The sequence below is a fragment of the Hemitrygon akajei genome, chromosome 15, assembly GCF_048418815.1.
Source record: "Hemitrygon akajei chromosome 15, sHemAka1.3, whole genome shotgun sequence".
NCBI lineage: Eukaryota > Metazoa > Chordata > Chondrichthyes > Myliobatiformes > Dasyatidae > Hemitrygon > Hemitrygon akajei.
Window position 1 is genome coordinate 41258397 of NC_133138.1, and position 20151 is coordinate 41278547.

Here is a 20151-nt window from a genome sequence, read left to right on the forward strand (position 1 = left end):
GTTGTCAGAGGAAGTGATATATGCTGGTACAATTACAGTGTTTAAGAAGGCATTCAGAAAAGTTCTTGGATTGGAAATATACCGAGAGATACAGGCTAACGTGGATGAATGGGATCAGTATAGATTGGCATCACCACAGGATCAGTGTAGACTGGCATCACAGCTGGCACAGGATCAGCGTAGACTGGGATCACAGCTGGCACAGGATTAGCATAGACTGGCATCAAACCTGGCACAGCTGCTGTATGATTCTGTGACACATCAGTCAGATAATTACAGGTTATGCCGGTGGTCAGGAAGCATGTGTTTCAAGAGAACGAGATTATAAAAGCAAGGATGTAATGCTGAGGCTTGGTCAGACTGCACTTGGAGAATTGTGAGCAGATTTGGCCCCTTATCTAAGATAAGATGTGCTGGCGTTGGAGAGGGTCCAAGAAAGATTCTGGAAATTTAAAGGGTTAACATATGAGGAATGTTTAATGGCTTTAGTCCTGTACTCACTGGAGTTTAGAAGAATGAAGGGATCTCATTAAAACTTATTGAAATGTCTAGGAAGAGTGGATGTTGAAAGGATGTTCCCAATCGTCAGGGGAGGGGGTCCAGAGGGCACAGCCTAAGAATACAAAAATGTCCCTTTAGTACAGACACAAAAAGGAATTTTGTTGGTGGAGTGTGGTGAATCTGTGGAATTCATTGCCACAGATGGCTGTGAAGGACAAGTCATCGAGTACATCTAAAGCAGAACTTGATTAGTCAGGACATCTACGGCTACATGGAGAAGACAAGAGAATGGGTTTGAGAGGAAAAATAAATCAGCCATGATGGAATGACAGAACTGACTTGATGGGCCAAATGGCCTCATTCTTCTCCTATGTCTTAAGGTCTTGTGATCAGAACAGGTGGGGTAGCATCAGCACTTACAGTAATCTCCAAACTTTTTGTTTATTTGCAGCTGAGGAAGAAGGAAGATCAACGTCAGTGACCATCAAAGATTTTAAAAGTCTAACTGTTTTAGAGCAGAACACAGAGGGAAAGGTCAGTCAGAAAATTGTGTGCTGTTTTAGTCATCGAGCTGCATGAAGAATGTCATTAATAAACTGGAGTGAGGGCAGGCGAGATTCACAAGGATGCTACAGGGAATGGAGGGCTTGAGTTTTGTTGGATCTCTGTTATTTTCTGACCCTTAGGGTTCTTCTGTGAGTCAAGAGTGGCCAGAAGTCTTAATTCTTAAGGATCATTTATTTTAAAGTTTAAACATACAAATACTAAGCAAACAAAGTACTGTACAGAGCTGAGAAACAAGGAAAAGGTGAATGAAAAGCTAAGACGGCAAAGGTAAAAGGAGAAGATGCTGCCTCTGAAAACTCCGTCACTTTTATAATTGAGATAAGAAAAATTCCTCAGTTAAAATAAACCAATCAGTGGTTGCACAATTACACCACGTGGGTACTGTGCTAACACTTAGCCAATGAAAAATCAGAAAGGTGATAGTTAGTTTAATGGCTGTACCGCTTTCTGCCAGTGAGTGGGGATGAACCACTGCAGACTGTGAAAAATACAGGAGTTTGTTAAAAAGTACAAACCATTAAACTACAACATTAGTCTTACATTAATTCATCTAATATCTTATAAAAAGTATTATTAAAGAAAACAGTGGTTTCAAACAGTTATAAGGAGATCAGCTTGGACTTCATTCCATAGAGCATAGGAAGCTGAGAGGTGACCTTATTAGAAATTTATCTAAGCATGTAGTATACAAAATTATGAGGGGTATAGACAGGGTAAATACAAGCAGCTTTTCCACTGAGGTTTGGTGAGACTAGAACTAGAGATCATAAGTTAATCTATTTTATTTATTCTTTATTTCTATTTTGGAGAGTCAGCATAGTAACAGGCCCTTCTGGCCCTATAAGCCTGCGCCTCCCAATGACACCCATGTCACCAATTAACCTACTAGCCTATATGTTTTTGGAGCGTAGGAGGAAAGCAGAGCACCTGGAGGAAACCCACAGGGTCAAGAGGAGCACGGTAACGCAGTGCTTTAGAGTGCCATTGAGGTGTGTTCAATTCTCACCGCTGCCTGTAAGGAGTTTGTATGTTCTCCCTGTGACCTCATGGGTTCTCTCCGGGTGCTCTAGTTTCCTCCCACAGTCCAAAGACGTATAGGATAGTGGTTTAATTGGTCATCGTAAGCTGTCCCGTTATGAGGCTAGGATTAAATTGGGGGATTGCTGGGTGGCATGGTTCGATGAGACAGAAGGGCATTTACCACATTGTACCTCAATAAGTGAACAAATACATAAAACCCTGGCCTAATCACGGGACAATTTACAGTGACCAACGGTATGTCTTTCAACTATGGGAGGAAACAGATGTAAACCCACGTGCCCACAGGAATAACATACAAATTTTCTTACAGAGGACTCTGGAATTGGATTCGAACTCTGATGTCTCGAGTTGTAATAATAGTGCGCTAAACACTACACTGCCATGATGTCTGTGTTCTATGAACATATATGTTGTATGTTTAAATGGATCAGGTGCGGTAGCTGAGCGAGAAGTTAAGGGAAATTTGAGGCAGGTGGAAATGTCCAGTGGCTGGGATTCATTCTTCCCCAAGCCTGCAGGACTCTGGGTTATATCAAACCCTCTATCTCTGAGCTCAGTGGATCATCAGTGTGATTACAAATCTTTTTCCTTTACCAGCAGGAGAGCAACTTCACTTTCAACTGTGTCTTCGAGCAGGATACTGATCAGGTGAGGAGTGTTCGCTCGCACCTCCAGAGGGTGTCTCTACACTTGGACTGTAGACAGTACAAAACTGTGGTTCCAGGTGTTGCTTCTGAAATAGTGTATAAAAACTCAAGATGCTGCAAATCCAGAATAACACACACAAAATGCTGGAGGAACTCAGCAGGTCAGGCAGCATTTATGGAGCAGAATAAACAGTCAACGTTTCGAGGGGAGACCCTTCTTTAGGACTGGAAAAGAAGTGAGGAAAATGCCAGAATAAGACAGAGGGGGAGGGGAAGTAGTTCTAGGAGTAAGTATTTGGCCCTTTATTATCCCCTCTGGTTCTAGAGCCTGATGGTTGAGGGTAATAACTGATCTTGAACCCCCCCCCCCTTCCCTAACTACATACCAGATATACAACATTCACTGTGGGTCTTCAGACCCCTGTTCCATTGATTTTATGATCACAAAAGGTGCCGAGGAACTCAGACTGGATGAAGGGTTTCAAGCAAAATGTTGACAATCCATTTCCTTCCACAGATGCTGCCTGACCCACTGAGTTCCTTCAACACCTTTAATGTTGCAACAGATTCCTGCAGCCTCTTGTGTTCTCACTGATCTCATGAAGGTTATTTCCAATGTTAGGAGAGAGTGTACAATTCCCTGGTGAAGCCACTGCTGACTAGGGTGAGGCTCGGATACAACGTGTCGCTGGTTGTGTGCAGTACCTCTGGCAAGAGCAAACTGCTAGAGGGAGAGGGGAGAGAGGAGGGCATCATGTGTAAGGTAAGGCTTGCTGTATCCATGGTCTATGTTGTCATGACGTCTTTTTATAAGGGATAAGCTTTATTTGTCACATGTACTTTGAAACATACAGTGAAATGTGTTGTTTGCAATAATGACCAACACTGTCCGAGGATGTGCTGGGGTCGGACCGCGAGTGCTGCAATGCTTTTGACACCAGCATAACATGCCCACAACTCACTGACCCTAACCCCTATGACTGGAATGTGAGAGGAAACCGGAGTACCCAGAGGAAAGCCAGGGGGAGTATGCACAGTGTCAGGAATTGAACCCCAAAACATTAACCGCTAGGCTACTGTGCTGTTACTGTCTGAACAATAACAGCCATAGAATTACTGAGGTGTTGTAAACACCCCTAATACTCTGACCCTCTGCAGGTTTGTGTGTTGTGTACGTGAGGCTCAGTCTGTGGGGTGGAATGTGTTGCACAGAGCCGTACTGTGAACCAGATTCTCAAACGGGTTTGCAGCCTCCCCTAACCACCTGTCAGTTCTGTGGTTGGGAGGAGTCAGTAAATCACAAAGTACAGAGGGTGAGGGTTTTACAGCTTCTGTCTGAGTAATGTCGAGACTTTCCAGAGGGTGCAGAAGAGGTTTTACCAGGTGCTGTCTGGATTGTATATAGTTCTAATTGCCCTGTTATAGGAAGGATGTTGAGGCTTTGCAGAGGGTGCTGCCTGGACTAGAGGGCATGTGGTGTAAGGAGAGGTTGGACAAACTTGGGGTGTTTTCTCCGGAGCAGTGGAGGCTGAGGGGAGACCTGATAAAAGTTCTATAAGATTATGAGAGGCATAGCTAGAGTAGATAAATAATATCTGTTTCCAAGGGTTGAAATGCCTAATACCAGAGGCGTGCATTTAAGGTGAGAGGGGGTAATTTCAAAGGAGATGTGAGGGGCAAGTTTTTCACACAGAGAGTGGTGGGTGTCTGGAATGCACTGCCAGGGGTGGTGGTAGAGGTAGAAACATTTGGAACATTTAAGAGACATTTAGATAGGCAAATAAATATGAGGGTAGGGATGCCCCCCAGGCGGAAACACCGGAGGCCTGGGCACTAACGGACCCCTAGGCGGGTGCGGGGCACTATCCCAGGGTTCGGGCGGAAGAGGAGGATGGGGCAGAACCCCCGCTGGGCCGCGGTGGGTCGGCTGGACCTGCCCGATGGAGACGAGGGTTAGGAACAGGCAGAACCACTGCCGGGCAGCAGCAGGTCGGTCGGACCTGCCTGACGGAGGCAAGGGATAGAAACGGGCATAGGTCCAGGGTGACCAACACAACAGTCACGATAACGGGAAAATCGGAAATGACTGGCAGACAGCGCAACCGCGCTAACAAAACAAACGAGCAGAGAAGCAGGACCAGTGCATTGGAGGAAAGGTGGGGCAGCGGACCAACCTGGTAGTACAGGCACGGGGCAGAGAAGCATGATGAAGAGAAGATCTGAGCCCGGGCGGAATCACAGAATGCAAAGCAGAGTTCAGAGCCGGCGGAGAAACGGGAAACAGAACAAAACGAGCACCCGCCTGGTCCCAGTCCCAAGGCCCCTTATAAACACCTGCAGCTCAATGAGTTACAGATGTGTCTCCTTGAACCAGGAGGATCTTAACTAGATCACAGGTGACGGGAGGGACAACTGCAGGACCCGGAGTCTGGAGCCCTCGGACCGGATCAAAACCCGGAAAGCGGTTCCGGACCGAAGCCTGACAGTTATCAGTACCCGTGTAACCGTGGAGAAGGAGCAGGTGTGATGGATGTCACCTTCTTGAGGCACCACCTTTGGAAAATGTCCTTGATAGTGCGGAGGGTTGTTCCCTTAGTAACTTGATGACAGTATGTATGTATAAACCTCATAATGCTGTGAAGGCTGTGGTTGAAGTTACAGTCAAGATGGCAGCAAGCTGTGGTCTCTGTCGAGTTCTGGATGAGATGATGGTGAGCTGTAGTCTCTGAGTTCTGATTGAGATCACTGTGAGCTGTGGTCTCTGAGTTCTGATTGAGATGACTGTGAGCTGTGTCACTGAGTTCTGATTGAGATGACGGTGAGCTGTGGTCTCTCAGTTCTGATTGAGATGACGGTGAGCTGTGGTCTCTCAGTTCTGATTGAGATGACGGTGAGCTGTGGTCTCTGAGTTCTGATTGAGATGACGGTGAGCTGTGGTCTCTGAGTTCTGGATGTGATGACGGTGAGCTGTGGTCTCTGAGTTCTGGATGTGATGACGGTGAGCTGTGGTCTCTTGAGTTCTGATTGAGATGACGGTGAGCTTTGGTCTCTGAGTTCTGGATGAGATGACGGTGCGCAGTGGTCTCTGAGTTCTGGATGAGATGACGGTGAGCTGTGGTCTCTGAGTTCTGATTGAGATGACGGTGAGCTGTGGTCTGTGAGTTCTGATTGAGATGACGGTGAGCTGTAGTCTCTGTCGAGTTCTGGATGAGATGAAGTTGAGCTGTGGTCTGTGAGTTCTGGTTGAGATGACGGTGAGCTGTGTCACTGAGTTCTGGATGAAATGACGGTGAGCTGTGGTCTCTCAGTTCTGATTGAGATGACGGTGAGCTGTGGTCTCTCAGTTCTGATTGAGATGACGGTGAGCTTTGGTCTCTGAGTTCTGGATGAGATGACGGTGAGCTGTGGTCTCTGAGTTCTGATTGAGATGATGTTGAGCTGTGGTCTCTGAGTTCTGATTGAGATGACGGTGAGCTGTGGTCTGTGAGTTCTGATTGAGATGATGGTGAGCTGTAGTCTCTGTCGAGTTCTGATTGAGATGACGGTGAGCTGTGGTCTGTGAGTTCTGATTGAGATGACGTTGAGCTGTAGTCTCTGTCGAGTTCTGGATGAGATGAAGTTGAGCTGTGGTCTCTGAGTTCTGGTTGAGATGACGGTGAGCTGTGGTCACTGAGTTCTGATTGAGATGACGGTGAGCTGTGGTCTCTCAGTTCTGATTGAGATGACGGTGAGCTGTGGTCTCTGAGTTCTGGTTGAGATGACCGTGAGCTGTGGTCTCTGAGTTCTGGTTGAGATGACGGTGAGCTGTGGTCTCTCAGTTCTGATTGAGATGACGGTGAGCTGTGGTCTCTCAGTTCTGGATGAGATAATGGTGAGCTGTGGTCTCTGAGCTCTGATTGAGATGACAGTGAGCTTTGGTCTCCGAGTTCTGGATGAGATGACAGTGAGCTTTGGTCTCTGAGTTCTGATTGAGATGACTGTGAGCTGTGGTCTCTGAGTTCTGATTGAGATGACGGTGAGCAATCTTTTCTGATTTCTGTTTGAGATGACGGTGAGCTGTGGTCTCTGAGTTCTGATTGAGATGACGGTGAGCAATCTTTTCTGATTTCTGTTTGAGATGACGGTGAGCTGTGGTCTCTGAGTTCTGATTGAGATGACTGTGAGCTGAAGTCTCTGAGTTCTGATTGAGATGAAAGTGAGCTGTGGTCTCTGAGTTCTGATTGAGATGAAGGTGAGCCGTGGTCTCTGAGTTCTGGATGAGATGACGGTGAGCTTTGGCCTCTGAGTTCTGATTGAGATGACTGTGATCTGTGGTCTGTGAGGTCTGGTTGAGATGACAGTGAGCTTTGGTCTCTGAGTTCTGATTGAGATGACTGTGAGTTCTGATTGAGATGACTGTGAGCAATCTTCTCTGATTTCTGTTTGAGATGACGGTGAGCTGTGGTCTCTCAGTTCTGGATGAAATGACGGTGAGCTGTGGTCTCTGAGTTCTGATTGAGATGACGGTGAGCTGTGGTCACTGAGTTCTGATTGAGATGAAGGTGAGCTGTTGTCTCTGAGTTCTGATTGAGATGAAAGTGAGCTGTGGTCTCTGTCGAATTCTGATTGAGATGAAGGTGAGCTGTGGTCTCTGAGTTCTGATTGAGATGACGGTGAGCTGTGGTCTCTGTGAACATTATGACTCAAACTTGATTGCTGTTTTAAGTTCATAGGTAGGGTTGATTTTGAGGATAGAGAGGGAAGTTAGGGGTCAGGTTGAGTTTAGGGACAGGAATGTTGGGAATTTAGAGGTCAGGCCGGTATCTAGGTCTCCACTTGGTGTTTAAGATCAGTGACGTGGACTGTGATGAAGAACATCCAGAGTCTAGGCCTCCACGCTTGAAGCAAGCGACATGGACAAGTGAAGGGCATTGAGAATCCAGACCTCTACTCTGAGCTGGAAGGACAGGAATGTGGACAGGTGAGGAAAGGTTTCTGGAGTCTAGGCCTCAGTCCATGCTCCACACTTGAAGGTCAGTGACTTTGACGGGTGAGGAAGGTCATCTGGAAGCTTGGCCTCACTCCATGCTCCACACTTGAAGGTCAGTGACTTCGACGAGTGAGGAAGGTCATCTGGAAGCTTGGCCTCACTCCATGCTCCACACTTGAAGGTCAGTGACTTCGACGGGTGAGGAAGGTCATCTGGAAGCTTGGCCTCCCTCCATGCTCCTCACTCAAAAGCCAGTGATACTGACAGGTGGGGAAGGAACTGCAAGGATGTTGGGCTGTCCCCGTTCGGTGGGTACTGGGATCAGACCACATGAGGGTCAGTGAGTTGGTAAGCCTGGAGTTTGGCCATGATGTTTCGGGTCCTGTCATCACCTAGACTGGGGACCAATATAGAAGATCAAAACCTAAAGGTATCAGAAGTGTGAAACTCAAAGCCTGATGCCCGAAGCCCAGAGACTGGAGGCTAGAGGCCAGTTGTTGAACAGAAAATCCTGCAAAAAGTAGTGGTTACGGCCCAGTCCATCATGAGAAAAGTCCTCCCCACCATTGATGACATCTACATGGAGCACTGTTACAGAAAAGCAGCACCCATCTTCAAGAACCATCCCCCCCCCCCCCACCCCATGATCCATGCAATGCTCCTTTCTCACTGTTGCCATCATGAAGGAGTTACAGGAAACTCAGGATTCACTCCACCAGGTTCAGGAACAGTTATTACCCCTCAAACATCAGACTCCTCAATAGGCTCAGAGGGAATAACTTCATTCAACCTCACTTGCCCCATCATTGAAATGTTCCCACAACCCATGAACTCATTTTCATGGACTCTTCAATTCATGTTCTTGATATTTATTGCTTACTTTATTATTATTATTATTGCTTTTTCTTATTGTGTTTGCACAGTTTGTTGTCTTTTGCACATCTGTTTGTCTATCTTTGTTGATGCGGATTTTCATTCATTGTATTGTGTTTCTCATATTTACCGTGAATCTCAGGATTGTGCATTGTGGCGTATATGTACTTTGATAATGAATCTACTTTGATAGATAGATAGATAGATAGATAGATACTTTATTCATCCCCATGGGGAAATTCAACATTTTTCCAATGTCCCATACACTTGTTATAGCAAAAAACTCATTACATACAATACTTAACTCAGTAATAATATGATATGCATCTAAAACACTAACTCAAAAAGCATTAATAATAGCTTTAAAAAAGTTCTTAAGTCCTGGCAGTTGAATTGTAAAGCCTAATGGCATTGGGGAGTATTGACCTCTTCATCCTGTCTGAGGAGCATTGCATCGACAGTAACCTGTCGCTGAAACTGCTTCTCTGTCTCTGGATGGTGCTATGTAGAGGATGTTCAGGGTTTTCCATAATTGACCGTAGCCTACTCAGCGCCCTTCGCTCAGCTACCGATGTTAAACTCTCCAGTACTTTGCCCACGACAGAGCCCGCCTTCCTTATCAGCTTATTAAGACGTGAGGCGTCCTTCTTCTTAATGCTTCCTCCCCAACACGCCACCACAAAGAAGAGGGCGCTCTCAACAACTGACCTATAGAACATCATCAGCATCTCACTGCAGACATTGAATGACGCCAACCTTCTAAGGAAGTACAGTCGACTCTGTGCCTTCCTGCACAAGGCATCTGTGTTGGCAGTCCAGTCTAGCTTCTCGTCCAACTGTACTCCCAGATACTTGTAGGTCTTAACCTGCTCCACACATTCTCCATTAATGATCACTGGCTCCATATGAGGCCTAGATCTCCTAAAGTCCACCACCATCTCCTTGGTCTTGGTGACATTGAGACGCAGGCAGTTTGAGTTGCACCATATCACAAAGTCCTGTATCAGTTTCCTATACTCCTCCTCCTGTCCATTCCTGACACACCCCACTATGGCCGTGTCATCAGCGAACTTCTGCACATGGCAGGACTCTGAGTTATATTGGAAGTCAGATGTGTACAGGGTGAACAGGACCGGAGAGAGTACGGTTCCCTGTGGCGCTCCTGTGCTGCTGACCACTGTGTCAGACCTACAGTCTCCCAACCGCACATACTGAGGTCTATCTGTCAAGTAGTCCACTATCCAATCCACCATGTGAGAGTCTACTCCCATCTCCGTTAGTTTGTGCTTTAAGATCTTGGGCTGGATGGTGTTAAAGGCACTAGAGAAGTCAAGGAATGTAATCCTCACAGCACAACTGACCCCATCTAGGTGAGAGAGTGATTTGTGCAGCAAATACGTGATAGCATCCTCCACTCCCACCTTCTCCTTATACGCAAACTGAAGCGGATCCCGGGCGTGCCTGGTTTGTGGCCTCAGATTCTGTATTATCAGCCGCTCCATGGTCTTCATCACGTGCGACGTCAAGGCAACAGGTCTGAAGTCATTCAACTCCTTTGGTTGTGGTTTCTTCGGTACCGGGACAATACAAGATGTTTTCCACTGTCTGGGTACTCTTCTCTGATCTAGACTCATGTTGAAGATGCGCTGTAGTGGTTCTCCCAGTTCAGTTGCACAGGCCCTCAGTAATCGTGGGGAAACTCCATCCGGTCCAGCCGCCTTGCTGGTACAGATCTTCCTCAGTTGACCTTCCACCTGTGCAGCCGTAAACCTGGGCGTGGGCCAGGTCTCCTGTGAGTGGATATTTTCCTGTGAGGGAAGTAAGCCTGGTGTGGAGTTCTGCAGTGAGGGTGAGATTGTGCTGTCGAACCTATTGAAGAAGTTGTTCAGCTGGTTCGCTTTCTCCACATCTCCACTTATGTTTGCCCCCCGCTTTGCACCACATCCGGTGATGATCTTCATCCCATCCCACACCTCCTTCATGCTTTTTTCCTGCAGCTTTTGTTCTAACTTCCTCCTATACTGCTCCTTTGCCCCCCTTATCTGTACTCTGAGTTCCTTCTGAACTCTTTTAAGCTCCAACCGATCACCATCTTTAAAGGCCCTCTTCTTCTGGTTTAGGAGGCCTTTGATGTGACTAGTGATCCAGGGCTTATTATTGGGATAGCAGCGAACAGTTCTAACAGGAACAACCGCATCCACACAAAAATTAATATAGTCCGTTGTGCATTCAGTGACCTCCTCAACGCCCCCACAGATCCCTCCTTGCAGTACATCCCAGTTAGTAGTACCGAAGCAATCTCTCAGGGCCTGTTCAGCTTCAGGAGTCCACTTTCTAAAAGAGCGTGTGGTAGTGGGATGCCTCATCACAATTGATTTATATCTTGACTGTAACAAAACCAGGTTGTGATCAGCTTTCCCCAGTGCAGGCAGCGGGGATGCACTATATGCATCCTGTACGTTTGCATACAGCAGGTCAATAGTCCTGTTACCCCTGGTGTAACAATCCACGTACTGGGAGAAAGCAGGTAGTGTCTTGTCCAAAGTCACATGGTTGAAGTCCCCTGTAATTAACACCAGTGCCTCAGGGTGTTGTGTCCGAAGCTTAGCAACGGCGGAGCTGATGACGTCACACGCTACCGTTGCGTCGGCACGCGGCGGGACATACACAATCACCGCAATGACGCGGGTTCGAGAAGTGTGTGTGTGTGTGTGTGTGTGTGTGTGTGTGTGTGTGTGTGTGTGTGTGTGTGTGTGTGTGTGTGTGTGTGTGTGTGTGTGTGTGTGTGTGTGTGTGTGTGTGTGTGAGAGAGAGAGAGAGAGAGAGAGAGAGTGAGGGAGGAACGGGGCTTGTTTTGTTGCTCATTGCGTTCTGTGTTGTTCTGCTGAGCATCGTGGGCACGCTATGTTGGCGCAGAATGCGTGGTGACACTTGCGGCTGCCCCCAGCTCACTGTTAGGTTGTGCTGGCTGTTAATGTAAATGATGCATTTCACTGTACGTTCTGATATTTGTGATTGGATTCTCTATGATGTCTTTCTGGTTGCTCCTATTTTCGTTGCTTTTTTGGGTGAGTTTGATCGGGGGAGAGGTGCTGAACTGAGTACACCTGGACTCTTTCAATTTTGTGTTTTATATGCTGTGTTTTTCGCTCATTTTTTGTTGCCATTTGCGCGATTTCTTTGTTTTGAACGTGGCGGGGGTGGAGTTTGATTTTTACTCTTTGAACGGGTTCCATGGTTTTCTTTGTTTTATGGCCGTCTGCGGGGAAGACAAATCTCAGGGTTGGTACTGCATACATACTTAAATCATAAATGTACTTTGAATCTTTGTGAACAGTAAATGAATCTGAAATCTGAGGGTAATCTGAATGGTGTAACAAAAGCCATGTACTGCTTTTGAGTTCCTGGTACATATTTTTTATGAATAACATTTAAATGAGTACTGTTATCCTCTATGCTTTGCAGATGTTGGATGATGTGTTTACAGAGCGAAGGTCAGAGGAAGATCACCGCAAAGAACTCATCACCTTCTCTGACATTCAGGTGAAGTTGCTTGGGTTTTCTAAAGTGCCGGTAATTTGCGAAAACGAGGCTGGTACCGAAGCAGTGACAAACCAAGAATGCTGGGTGAATGTCAGAGCACCGCAGCACTGGGCTTCTGTTACAGAAGCAGCCTTCACTGGACCAGGCTTTTGGAGGTTGAAATCACATCACTGCCTCTGTCACAGAGCTACAGAGCTACAGAGCACAGAAACTGGCCTTTCGCCCAACTTTCCAAACCTGTCCTGTCAGGATAAAAATCTGAATCACGTTTATCTCACTGACTTATGTCATGAAACTTGCTGTTTTACAGCGGCAGTACATTGCAAGACATTAAAAACATACTATGAGTTACAATTAAAAAAATAATGAATAATGCAAAAGATGAATTGCACAGTGGTTTCGGTTGTTTTGTGGCTGTTTATGGGGAAGATGGATCTCAGCGTTGTGTACTGCATACATACATAATAAACATACTTTGAATCTTTGGTGTTCATGGTCCATTCAGAAATCTGATAATGGAGGGGAAGAAGCTGTTCTAAAATGCTGTGTGTGTGTCTTCAGACCCCTTTACCTCCTCCTTGATGGTAGAAATGAGAAGAGGACACGTCCTGGGTGGTGTGAGTCCTTTGTGATGGATGCCACCTTTTCGAGATGTCCTTGATGCTAGTGCCCATGTCAGAGTTGGCTGAATCTGTGATCCTCTGCAGAATTATAAGTCAGAATAAGAAATATATTTAAAAAAAGCTAGAATAAAATTTTTTTTAAAACTACAGTGCAAAATGGGTGGTCAGATGGAGATAAGTCTCTCCCAAAGGAGGTGTAAGGTGCTCCTTCCCTCCGCTCCCCTACAGGTTACCCTTGGGCAAGGTGTAGCACCTGCTTAATCCCCTGATCAGGGTCACATGAAGCCATGGGAACAGGCGGTGGATGGTCGTATGAGCAGCTGGTGCACTTCACGAGTCCTGGTTATGCGACCGCTGACGCCAGGCAGACAATCTCTGAAGAATATTGATAATGGCTGGGGTCACCCATCTTGTAAAGACACTGTCCAGAAGAAGGCAATGGAAAACTACTTCTGTAGGAAAATTTGCCAAGAACAATCATGGTCATGGAAAGACCATGATCACCCATGTCACACAACACGGCATGTAATGATGATGTCATACGACATGGCACATAATGATGATGCTGATGATAGTGCAAAAAGAGAGCAAAATAATGAGGTAATGTTCATGGGTTCACTTCCCTACATGTGTCATTGATCTCTCAATATCTTCACTATCCACGTGTTTGTCTTTTAAACATTGTAATTGTACCCACACGTAGTGCGCCAGTGACTTCACCTGATGCCTAAGCAAGGTTTTTGTAACTTACTTACTGCCCATTACATCGCTGGTGTTTAGGGCAGCAATGAAGGTCCTCCATCTCTGGTGATGTTCAGAACTTCTTTCATCATGTCAGTAGCTTCCTCTGTGTTTGCACTACTGTCAGTCATGCAAGTCCTGTGTGGTGACTCAGGGATACCATTGCATTCAGATGTAGAAGGATTCTTCATTGCTGCTTCTGTAACAGTTTTGTTTTACCAGTCAGGGTTGTTAGCCTGGTGGACCATTCTGAGTCTGGACTGTACCTTTTGACCTGTTTGGCATAGGTGACCTTGCCAAGCGTCAAAGCATGATGCCCTGACTCCTGCCAAGATAGCTCTCTGGATCATTGAGGCACACAAGCCTCCAAACTGTATGACAAGGTTGCAGTCCTCTTGGAAGAAGATTTTGTAAATTGAGAGCATAATCTCCCTGCTGCTAGAATTATTGTCCTAACTAATGAAGACCAGTATCCCAGCACATTGATGCAATCATGAAGCAGGCATGCCAGTGGCTCTGTTTCATTAGGAGTTTGAGGAGAATTGTTATGTCACCAAAGACTGGCAAATTTCTACTGACATACTGTATGTAGAGAGCATTCTAACTGGTTGTATCACCATCTGGTATGGAGAGGCCACTGCACAGGATCAGAAAAAACTGCAGAAAGTTACAAACTCAACCAGCTCCGTCACCGAAACTAACCTCCCCAGCGTCCAGGATATCTTCAAACTGTGATGCCTCAAAAAGGTGGCATCCATCACTAAGGACTCTCACGTTCTGGGACATGCCCCCTTCTCATTGCTACATCAGGGAGGAGGGACAGGAGCCTGAGGACATGCACTGAACATATCTTAGGAATAGCTTCTTCCACACCCCACCCCCAACATCAGCTTTCTGAATGGTCCATGAACACTACCTCACTATTCTGTTCTCTTTTTGCTCTAATTTATGTATTTCTTATTGTAATTTACAGTGATGTTTTAATGACTTGCACTGTACTGCTGCCCAAAACAATGAATTTCAGGACGTACTGTATGTCAGTGGCAATAAACCTGATTCTGCTTCTGATTCTGATTTCTGATTTCTGGATTCTGATTTCTGATTCTGGAGTGCCTTCTTATCTACTTGTACTGCTACCTTCAAATATCTTTGGACTTGCACTCTGAGGTCCTTTTGTTGTTCAGAACTCCCTGGAGCAAAATCTTTCATAGTGTACAATAGATCCTATCCTCATTGGTGACCCAAAATGTGTCATAGAGTTAAAACTTTTCATAAGACCATAAGACATAGGAGCAGAATTAGGCCATCTGGCCCATCGAGTCTGCTCTGCCTTTCAATCATGGCTGATCCTTTTTTCTCTATCTCCTCCTCAACCCCATTTCCCGGCCTTCTCCCCGTAACCTTTGATGCCGTGTCCAATCAAGAATCTATCTTAAATACACCCAACGATCTGGCCTCCACAGCTGCATGTGGCAACAAATTCCACAAATTCACCATCCTTTGGCTAAAGAAATTTTTCCACATCTCTGTTTTGAAAGGGCACCTTTCTATCCCAAGGCTATGCCCTCTTGTCCTAGACTCTCACACCATGAGAAACATCCTTGCCACATCTACTCTGTCTGGGCCTTTCAATATTCAAAAGGTTTCAATGAGGAACCACCTCCCCCCGCATCTTTCTGAATTCCAGCGAGTAACCCAAAATGTGTCAAAGAGTTAAAAGTCGATCCTATCCTCACTGGTAACCAAAATGTGTCAAAGAGTTAAAAGTCGATCCTATCCTCACTGGTAACCAAAATGTGTCAAAGAGTTAAAAGTCGATCCTATCCTCACTGGTAACCAAAATGTGTCAAAGAGTTAAAAGTCGATCCTATCCTCACTGGTAACCAAAATGTGTCATAGAGTTGCAGCGCAACACAACATGGATACAAGCCCTTCGGCCCAACTCGCCCTTGCTGACTACTGTACCCAACCAGCTGGTCCCAATTTCCTGCTTTCGGTTCATATCCCTGTAAGCCCTGACCCTCCAGAAACCTCTCTATGTGCTTCTTAAAGAATACAGAAGCACCTGGCTCATCCACTTCATCTGGCAGCTCGTTCCATATACTCACCGGGATCAGGGTGAAGGAGTTGTCCCTCAGGTCCCCATAAAGATTTTTCCCAAATCTGTGCCCTCTAGTTTTGGACTCCCCTGCCCTGGGGTAAAGACTGTTATCTGTACTTCTCATAGCTTTAAGCATTTCCAGAAGGTCACCCATCATGTTCCTATGTTCCAAGGGATAAAGACGTAGACCGTCCAACCTCTCCCTATAACTCCGACCCTCTAGTCCTGGCAGCATACTTGTAAATATTCTCTGCCCTCTTTCCAGTCCAGCCATATCTTCCCTGTAATGGTGACAAAACTGTGCTCAGTACTCCAAGTGTGGCCACACCAGCAACTTAAAGAGATTTAAAGATGAACTTTATTTTTATCTATTTAGAGATCAAGCACAGAGCCCTTTGAATCTTACCACCCCAGCAACCCCAATTTAACCCTAACCTAATCACAGGACAATTTACAATGACCAAGTAACCTACCTGGTATGTCTTTGGACTGTGGGAGGAAACCGGAGCACTCAGAGAAATCCCACGTACAGAGACTCCTTACATAACAGCGCTGGAATTGAACTCCAAACTCCGGAACGCCCTGAGCTGTAATTACATGTGTAGCTAACTGCTACACATGTGCACCGAGACATGGAAGTGCACCCTCATATTTATCCATCCACCAGTTCTCAGCCCATCTCATTGATATCCCGATTAAGTTCAAATTTATTGTCAATTGACTGTACACATATATAAAACCAAAGGAAGCTAGGTTCCTCCAGACAATGGTGCACCGCAATACAAATACCACACGCAGCACATAAAACAAAATATTACCATAAATAAACCCTAATTCAAAGTACATGTAGTGCACAGCACAGGTAATCAGTGAACAGTAAGACTTCTCTCCACACCGTCAACAATATCATCACAATGTAGCAAGCCACTTAGAGTGATATGAGATCACAGAGCAACACACACAAAATGCTGGAGGAACTCAGCAGGTCAGGCAGCATCTATAGAGAGGAATAGCGAGTTGGGTTTTGGGTTGAAACCCTTCATCAGAGTTGGACAGGAAAGAGGAAAACGCCAGAATAAAGAGCTGGGGGGAGAGGGAAGAGTACCAGCTGGGAGGTGTTAGGTGAGACCAGGTGAGGGGGAAGGTGGGTGGGTAGGGAGGGGGATGAAGTGAGACACTGGGAGGTGATAGGTGAAACAAGGTGAGGGGGCAGGTGGGTGGGAGGGGAGGGGGATGAAGTGAGACACTGGGAGGTGATAGGTGAGACCAGGTGAGGAGAAAGGTGGGTGGGAGGGGAGGGGGATGAAGTGAGACACTGGGAGGTGATAGGTGAGACCAGGTGAGGGGAAAGGTGGGTGGGAGGGGAGGGGGATGAAGTGAGACACTGGGAGGTGATAGGTGAAACAAGGTGAGGGGGAAGGTGGGTGGGTGGGGGAGGGGGATGAAGTGAGACACTGGGAGGTGATAGGTGAGACCAGGTGAGGGGGAAGGTGGGGGGGGGGATGAAGTGAGACACTGGGAGGTGATAGGTGAAACAAGGTGAGGGGGAAGGTGGGTGGGTGGGGGAGGGGGATGAAGTGAGACACTGGGAGGTGATAGGTGAGACCAGATGAGGGGGAGTATGGGTGGGTGGTGGAGGGTGATGAAGTGAGTCTGGGAGGGGACAGGTAGAAGAGATAAAGGGCTGAGGAGGAAGGAATCTGTCAGAGGAGAGCGGGCCATAGGAGAAAGGGAAGGAGGAGGGGTACCAGAAGGAGGTGATGGGTAGGTGAGGAGGAGAGAAGGGGGAGGGGGAGAAATTACTGCAAGTTTGAGAAATCAATGTTCATGCCATCAGGTTGGATGTGACCAAGATGGAATTTGAGGGGTTGCTTCTCCAGCCTGGATTTGCAGAATCTACAGAATCGCTTTTTCATTTTTTTCTCATTTTCAATCTTTTCTTAATGCTTTTCCAATAAAGAAAAAATTATAAATCAATGAAAAAGTTTAAACAAACACATAATACAAAAGACGTATAAACAGCAAAAAAAAAGTATATATTGTCAAAGTCAATTAGGTATAGTATTACACTGTTGTATATATAATATAAACAAGAAACCACAACTTCTCCAGATAAATCATAAAAAAAAGATTGGAAATTTTATTGTATAACAAGAAAAACCCCCCCTGGTAAACTAACCTAAAACAGAAAAAAGAAAGATTGGGCAGTCCATTTGAGGATAAAATTAGAAGAAAAAAGAAGAAAAAAAACATCCTTCCAGTCATCTGCGAACCTTTACGGATAAGGAAAAAATTTCCCTTATAAAAAATATAAAAATAAACAAATAAATAAATAAAAATAAAATATTAAATCATATGAAAATATTGAATAAAGGGTTGCCAGACTAGCTCAAAATTAAAAGATGTATCAAAGGTCCGGCTTCTAATTTTCTCCAAACTTAAACAGGACATAATAGAGGAGAGCCAGTTAAAAACAGTAGGTGAATTAGAATCTTTCCAGTATAACAAGATAGCTCTCCTAGCCAGTAAAGTTGAAAAGGCTATCACATGTTGAGCAGAAGCGGAAACTCTACCTGTTTCCTCTGGAATAATCCCAAAAATTGACGTGAGTGAATTGGGTTGTAAATCCACACCTGTAACTTGATAATATTCTAAACACATCCCTCCAAAAATTATTCAAGTTTTCACAGGACCAAAACATATGAGTTAGAGTAGCCACCTCTGCATTGCATCTGTCACAAATAGGGCTTATATTAGAAAAAATATATGCTAATTTATCTTTTGACATATGGGCCAAAAGATCTTAATCTATCTTAATCTGAATTAAGGAATGACGTGCACAGATAGATGAATTATTAACTAGATAATAAATTTTATTCCATTGATCATCTGAAAGTGAATATTGAAGTTCCATTTCCCAAGTGTGTTTAACCTTATCATTAGGCGACATGTGAGCTTTCACTAACTGTTTATAAATAATAGCTATTAATCGTTTTTGAAATGGTTTAAGCTGAAAAATAGCATAAACTAAATTTAATGGGTAAGCCAGGGGATAATTCGGTAAAAAATCATGTAAAAAATTCCTAATTTGTAAATATCTAAAAAATGTGTATTAGATATATCATATTTATCCATTAACTGTGAAAAGACATTAAACAATCCTCTGAAAACAAATCTAAAAAAGTTTTTATTCCCATAGTTTTCCATGTTAAAAAAGCCTTATCCAGAGTTGATGGTTTAAAGAAAAAATTAGAATAGATATTACTAGAGAGTAGAAAATTATTTAATTCAAAAAATCTACGAAACTGAAACCAGATTTTTAAAGTATGTTTAACAATCGGATTGAAAGCTTGTCTACCTATTCTGGAGAGGGAAAAAGGAAAGGGAGCTCCTAATAAAGAAACTAAAGAAAACCCCGTTACCGAATTCTCCTCCAAATGTAACCATGAAGGGCAATCCTGATTATCTATACCATAAATCCAAAAAGTGATATAACGAATATTGATCGCCCAATAATAAAATCTAAAGTTTGGTAGCACTAGTCCTCCATCTGTTTTTGATTTTTACAATAAAAATTTATTCACTCTGGAGCTTTTATTATTCCAAATGTAGACAAAATCATAGAATCTATTTTATCAGAAAATATTTTTGGAGCAAAAATTTTGGCTCAAGATGTTGATATGTTAGATGCACCTATCAAACAAGAGGAGATAGCTAAAGCTATATCCTCTATGCAATTCGGGAAAGCTCCGGTACCTGATGGTTATACGGTGGAATTTTATAAGACTTTTCATGAAATGCTTATACTAACTTTACTGATTCTATGCCCTCTGGGAATCTCCCAAAAACTTTTTATGAGGCATTAATTTCATTGATTCCTAAAAAAAAGCAAAAGACCTACTGGAATGTACATCCTACAGACCTATCTCTTTGTTGAATGTAGATTTTAAAATTCTCTCTAAGATTCTACCTAATAGACTTGAGAATATTTTGCCTACTGTTACTTCAAATGATCAAACAGGATTTATTAAACATAGGTACTCACATTTTAATATTTGAAGACTGTTAAATATCATTTATTCACCCTCAGTTAAAGAATCTGAATGTATTGTATCTCTGGATGCAGAGAAAGCCTTTGATAGGGTGGAGTGGCCTTATTTGTTTCAGGTTTTGAAGAGGTTTAGTTTTGGTCCGGGATTTATTTCATGGATTAAATTGATTTATCAAACCCCGGCTGTAGTCATAACTAACAATCAAAAATCTCCTTATTTTTGATTATATAGAGGAACCCGCCAGGGTTGTCTTCTCAGTCCTTTATTATTTAATTTGGTTTTAGAACCACTTGCTATCGCTCTTAGGGATTCTAAGTCTGTGCAGGGTATTAAAAGAGGGGATAAATTACATAAGGTTTTGTTATACGCAGATGATTTATTAGTTTATATTTCAGACCCTAGGAAATCTATTCCTTTTATGTTATCTATATTTATGGAATTTAGTATTTTTTCTGGATATAAACTTAACTTACACAAAAGTGAATTATTTCCT

At 44.4% G+C, this 20151-nt stretch overlaps 1 protein-coding gene across 1 annotated transcript in view; it reads left to right on the top strand.

The window, feature by feature from the left end:
• The window catches only part of LOC140739065 (uncharacterized), a 43517-nt gene that overhangs the window by 9574 nt on the left and 13792 nt on the right, over nt 1-20151 (top strand). The window contains exons 3-6 of the mRNA XM_073067015.1: nt 953-1035; nt 2707-2757; nt 3379-3519; nt 12064-12141. Of these exons, the coding sequence (XP_072923116.1) occupies nt 953-1035; nt 2707-2757; nt 3379-3519; nt 12064-12141 (353 nt within the window). The remainder of the gene's footprint in view (nt 1-952; nt 1036-2706; nt 2758-3378; nt 3520-12063; nt 12142-20151) is intronic.